Source organism: Agelaius phoeniceus, chromosome 15, assembly GCF_051311805.1.
Source record: "Agelaius phoeniceus isolate bAgePho1 chromosome 15, bAgePho1.hap1, whole genome shotgun sequence".
Lineage (NCBI taxonomy): Eukaryota > Metazoa > Chordata > Aves > Passeriformes > Icteridae > Agelaius > Agelaius phoeniceus.
In genome coordinates, this window is record NC_135279.1 from 3,912,231 (window position 1) to 3,918,426 (window position 6,196).

Here is a 6,196-nt window from a genome sequence, read left to right on the forward strand (position 1 = left end):
CACCTGCAGCAAAATTGGGGCAAGTGGTGAATATGTGGCTGTCTCACAAGCCTCTAGCAAGGACTTTAGAAGATGAAAGGTTTGTAGCATTTAAATCTAAAAATTGGCCAGCACAGGTTGGGAGTCAGGTTGACACCAGCAAGACTCTGCCCAGCTACCCCTGAGGCTGCACAGCAAGGTCCAAGTGCCCTTCTCCTACCCCTGAGAGGGACAGAATTCCCCCACCTTTGCTGCCAATTCCCTGCTCAGGTGTCACCAAGAAGTGGAAAGGGGCAATAACAATTACCTCCTGGCTGGAAATTCAGCCTTTTCCTCGGCTCAGCCCAGAAGGGGTTGGTCCCTGCCTGTGTTTGCTGAGGCTGGAGCCAGCCCAGCTGTGCTGCAGCAACCAAAACATTGTTTGGGCAGATAAGGGACTGAGGCATCGAGGCTGTGGTGACGTCTGAGAGCAGAAAAGGCAAACAAGGAGTGCTGTGAGTGGCAGAACTGAGCGTGGCTGGGAATGGCGCTGCGGCTGACGGGTTTGATAACTAAATTACAAGAGAGGCTGCGTCGTGAGATCACCCTTAATAGACAGCCCAGGATTCGCCTGTCAGTCATGGTTTCCCTGCCACTGTGTGGATTTTAAGATGTCTGACAAGCTGCAAACTGATTTCAGTTTGCTTCCCCAGATGTAGGGCACCCATGGCATTGCTCTCCTGCAGAAACTGGCTGGGCATGCTGGTAGCATCTTTCCTCTCTTGCTAGAAAAAATGTATAGAAATGTGATCTTTATTTATAATTTTTTTTTTCACTCCTGTGTAAAATTTGGCTGCAACTAGTTGTGTATTCAAAATTCAGTGGGGGAACTGAAACCCAGATATATCTACACACATTCCTCTCCTAAGCCTTGCCTCCTTTGGAAAACATACTAAAATTTAGGCTTATTCTTATCTGGAGAGGTGTTTGGCGAATGGTGTGCCTGAACACAAATCCTTGCACAGCCTCAGCTGGAAATAGAGCTTGGATCTGCCAATTCCCCATCAAATTCCCACCACTGCCACTTGCGGTGGGAGCAGAGCCCTAACATATGTTTGTGAATGTGAAAAACTGGGAAAACATTGACAGCTAGAGTTTAAATAGTTCAGGGAGGAGAGTCAGCAGTCCTATCTGGGACTGTGCACACAGCGAGGAGAGCATGTCACAGCCCAGCTCTTCTCCACCCCAACTCCACAAATTTAGAACCATCCTCAAAAATAGCCAGGGAACAACGTATAATTGGTTTCACAGACAACACATTCTCATGCTGTGATTTATTTCGTAACGTCTAGTGAGTGTCATCACTCGGTGCTGGCATTCGGAGAGGGCCCAGAGAATGAAAATTACCAGCTTCCCTGATGAATCACTGCTTTGAAAATTCACCCTTGTGAGAATCCTGTGACTATTTAGAAAAAAAAATAAAATATAATTACGTTACAAGCACTTCTATCACTCATGTAATTATCCCTTTCTAGGTTTGATGTGGACAGGGCAGCATTCCTTAAAGCACCATAAACCGGCCAGGACCAATAATGGCTTTAGAAACCAAGTGGAGAAGTTCTCACAATTAAGGTGGGGAATGAGGACAGCTATGGACAGGCACATAAATACACAGAAAGGCAGCTCTGTGTGCACACTGTGGGCTCTGGGACTGGGACAGCACCTCCTGCTCTGACCTTGGACTAAAGAGCTTCCTGCAGCATGAGGGCTACAGGTGCCTTGGTGCTTCTCAGCCTGCTGCTGCTCTCTTTCTTCTCGGGTAAGTAATCTTTTCCCTAGCCTAGAAAAGAAAAACAAACAGCAAAACCTCTCCTGACAACAAATTTTGGAAAGTCTTGATCACTGGCTGACAGGCTTGAAGATAAAGCTGAGCAAGTAGAAAATATCTGCAGGACTTGCTCGCTCATATGACATATTTCCACTCCTCGTGTGCCTCTGCAGTGGATAATGTAGTGGACGTGTCACTGGGAGACAGAGTGAGCAAATTCTGAGCATTTCTTCAGCAAATATACCAAAGCAGAGTGTAATTATGAATTTTTGGTACAAGCGTTCACTGGAGAGTTTTGCTGAACCAGTTAGAGAAGAAACTCACTCACCTCCAGGTCATCTGCTCTTGTTTTGATCCTGAGCATCTTGGTATTTGGTGTTTTCCTTGGAGATGTGGAGACGTAATTAGATGAAAATTTCAGCTTTCGTTGATGTTGCAGAGAAAAGCCTGAAAATTAAATTCAAATGTCCTCAAGGAGTCAGAACAAAGAGGGCAAATTAAAAGGATCCAGCAGCTATTTATCTGGAGATTTACCCATCTCTGTGATCATGTGGGGAAGCTGAGTGATGATTTTTGAACCTGTAGATCATGTCAGTGTTATTACTTGCTTGAGTCCAGCTGCCCCAGCTCTGCAAGGTGTGTGGCAACAGTTACTGAAGAAAATGTGGAACAAGAATTATTTATACTTGTTTTTCTTTGAGTAATTTGAATAAAGAAGTCACTTGAGAAAATGGCAAGCTGTGCATGGAGAAGAGGTGAATTGCTTTGTACACATTATTCGTTATGAAATATTCATCTGTCTCTAATTGAGTCTTAATTGGGCCTGGGTTCCGTCAGAAGGCTGATTCTTCCTTCCAAGGCCGGGCAGAATAGCAGCAAACCCTGTGATCTCCTGTAAAATAAACAGATGTCAAGAGCCATCATCACAAATTCTTCTGTAGCTGCATGTAATATTTATAAAACCTATTTAATGAGCTGTTTTGTAAATAATATGCAGATAGCCATACCAGTGCCTTCAACATTACAGCAGCCTAGCCAAACCTGAGGACAGGGTAAATGTGCCAGCACCAGGAAAGAAACACCAGAGGACAACAGAAATAGCAAAAGAAGTAGGAAGGCTTGATGGATGAGGGTTGAGCTGACTGAGGGTTGGGTGGGATTTCCACTGGGGAGGGATGAGTGTAGGACAAGGTCCTTCCCCCTCCTGCCCAGAGCAGCCCCACAGCTGGCAGTGACCTTGCTGACCAGCAGGTACAGCCTCACCAAGTGCTGGGTGTTCATCCCACTCAGCTGTGACCCAGATTCTGCAGATCTGCATTCAACCCACCCTGGAGTGCCAGGCTCCCCCTTAGAGACGTGACAGGGTCGCCCCATTTCACAGCTCTGACTCAACCTACACTCCTGCCTGCTGCCTTTGATGGGAAGAAACATGAAGAGCATGGACTGATGAGCTCAGAGCCCAGAGCCCGTGGTTACAGAGGGGATTTTGGTGCTGGTTCTGACCAGTGCTGCCTGTTCTGCTCTCTGTCACCCCGTGACATCTCTTTGTGTCTCACCTGGGCTGAGCCCATCCTGGGAGGGTGTCTGGGCTGTGCTGAGCATGGCTGGAACCCAACCTCAGGATCTCCTGCTCCACAGTCCCCTCCTGTCAGCAGCACCAGCCACTTGCTGGTGGTTCAGAGGTGCAGGAGCCTCAAAGCCTAAAAAGCCACCATGGGTTTAAAATCTCTGGGAGCACAGCTCCACATCTGATATGGCAGCTTGCTTCCCCAGGAGTGGCTGCCTTCCAGGAGATTGGGTTATGTGTCTGAGGTGTAGCTAGCAGCTGAATGAATGATTGCATGGTATTTTAGTAGCATTTTTCAAAATAGGAAAATACTAAAAAGCAATTCAGATAATGTATTTCCTGCCCCCTCTTCCCCCGTGAGGGATGACGGAGTAGGAAAAGCCTGGAGTGTGTTTCACTGTGGTTTGCATAAAAGGTTTGTGGATTTAGCTCAGGCTTTATCAGAAAGTAATGCTGACGTGTAAAACCTGTCTGGTTTTTATTTGCTTTTTTTTTTTTCCCTTTTAGTTCGAGATGTAGCAGGTCAGGAGATTGAAGAGGTTAGTGCTGCAGTTTCTGCTTGCTGAATCTGCATTAAATAGAACCAAGGAATCATTACTGGTGGAAAAGACCTCCAAGATCATCGAATCCAACCTTTGACTGATCACCACCCTGTCAACTAAACCATAGCACCGAGTGCCACATCCAGTCATGGCATTTCACTTTGGAGGAATGTTTTTATAACCAAAATCTTGGTGCTGGGTAAACAGTTTTTAATGTCTGCTGGGAGCAGGTGGGTCCTTCCAAGTATTCCCAGAGCTGGGGAGTTCACTGCTACCTGGGGAATGTTGTGTGGCCACGTTAGCAGGTAGAGCAGGGAAGTAAATGGTTGGTTTAGCAAATGCTTATGTGCTTGCACCACTTTTGACTTGGCTTCACTATCCAATGTTCTCATGAAGCAAATGGATTATTGAGTGTCCTATTTCCCTAAATTTAGTTAATCCCTGGGATTTGTAGAGAGACAAAATACCTGTACACTTCCTGGGCATAACTTTTAATTCCCTAGGGAATTTACTTATGGTTTCTCCCTCCTTCCTCTGGGAAAGCAGGAGCTTAGCAAGCACCAAACTGAGTGCAGGGTTTCGCAAGACACCTGAAGTCATGCAGCAGGGAGGTAGCTCAGCTCCAAGTGCCTGACAGAGCATCACTGCTGACTCTCCTCATGCATGCCTAGGCTAATCCACTCCTGTTGTTGGGAGGTCAAGACTTCTCCCAGGTGACTACAATTTCCTTCCTCAAACACGGGGCCAAATTTCCCCTGAAATGTTGCTTCTGTTCATTTCTGGGAGGGCCTTTTCTGTCAGATAACAGGCAGTGTCAGCGCTTTTCAGAAAAAAGCCTTACATTAATGACCTTGGGTCCAGTTTGGAAAGTGAAACAAAGAGTATGGGGGTCCTGAAAGGGTTCTTTTTTAATTATTATTCCTAGATCTGTAGAGAGTTCCTAAACAGAAGCGTGTACTGCACGAGGGAGTCCAACCCTCACTGCGGCACGGATGGCGTCACCTATGGGAACAAGTGTGCCTTCTGCAAGGCAGTGCTGTAAGTGACACGGGGGGCACTGACACAGCAGACTTTGCCTTCATTGCCATGGATCTAGGGGTGTTCTTCATGGAGGGGAAGCCCTGTATCCAGGCTGCTCCTCTTGTATGGACCGGCCTCTGAACCGTGCCAAGCGGAACGTTTCCTCCTTGGAGCAGAGCTGTGTGCTATGAGTTAATTTTAATTCATTTCTGGGCGTTGCAGGATGCTGGTTGCCATGCTGAGAGGCAGCACAGGGCCTGAGAAGCAAATGCATCCTGCCTGTACCTTCCACAAGCACTAAATTGATGCACAATTCCCACTATGTGCCACAGGCTGCAGCTCTCACTGCCCACACTCCTGGGTACTGAGAAGTGCTGGAGGAATGTGGGAGCTGAGCCATGCCAAGTTATTCCTGAAAAGTCTGAATGAACTTTGTGGAACAAGACACAAGATCTCAGAGGAAGAACAGGATGTCTCTCCTTTTCCTGTGCTCTGTCACCTTTTAGAGGAGATGTAATAGGAGCCATCCCTGATGGATGGAATGTGCTTGAAAAATGTTTTGCCTTAGCAATCCTTACATTTAGTGTGCAGCCAAGGCTGCCTTATCCTGGGGCAAATCAGAGAAGAATGAGGAGAGGAGAAAATGGCTGGGTGCTCCTTGTGAGGTACCAGGGAGATACACGGGCACCAGTCAGGCCTGTTGGGGTGGGTGAGCTCTGTCCCACACTGCTGTGTCTGTCATTTGCTGCTTGGTCTAAGTCTCTCTCCCTCCTTTTACAGGAGGAGTGGAGGGAAAATAAGATTGAAGCACCTGGGGAAATGCTGAGTCCTCCCTGGACCGAGCAGCAGGAGCTGAGCCGCCCTCGGCCATGGACAGGAGCAGCCCGTCCTCCCTCTGCTGTCTCTGCTCAATAAAATAACACTCAGCACCATTCCTTGGCTGGATTCTTTCTTCCATAAGACCCAGAAAAACGCTTTGATCCAGCTATGCTGGAGCCTGATGCTGGCTCTGCTCCCCTGTGCTGTTGCATCACCTGCTCTGGGCAAGGAACACGATTCCCACGGCTCCGTGGGCTGTGCCCTCCTGCCCCTTCCAGCCACAGCTCCTCTGTCCCGTCCTGCCTGGCAAACTGGCACATGCTGGGCAGCCAAAAACTGCTCCTGCCCGACTCTGCCCATGCCAGGGGGTGGGTGCCAGCAGGAGCCTTGGTTCCCTTCCCAGCCTCCATAGCCCTGTTCCTTCTCTCAGGGGTTATTGTGGGAGGGTGATGGGAGAGCTGA

The 6,196-nt window shown here is 48.0% G+C and overlaps 1 protein-coding gene across 1 annotated transcript; it reads left to right on the forward strand.

Moving 5' to 3' along the window:
• The first annotated feature begins 1,452 nt into the window (after positions 1–1,452).
• Positions 1,453–5,847, forward strand: LOC129126890 (serine protease inhibitor Kazal-type 6-like). Its single transcript, XM_054643125.2, has 4 exons — positions 1,453–1,777; positions 3,861–3,892; positions 4,821–4,933; positions 5,696–5,847. The coding sequence occupies exons 1-4, from the start codon at positions 1,720–1,722 to the stop codon at positions 5,739–5,741; spliced, it is 249 nt and encodes an 82-aa protein (XP_054499100.1). The 5' UTR covers positions 1,453–1,719; the 3' UTR covers positions 5,742–5,847.
• The last annotated feature ends 349 nt before the right edge of the window (positions 5,848–6,196 follow it).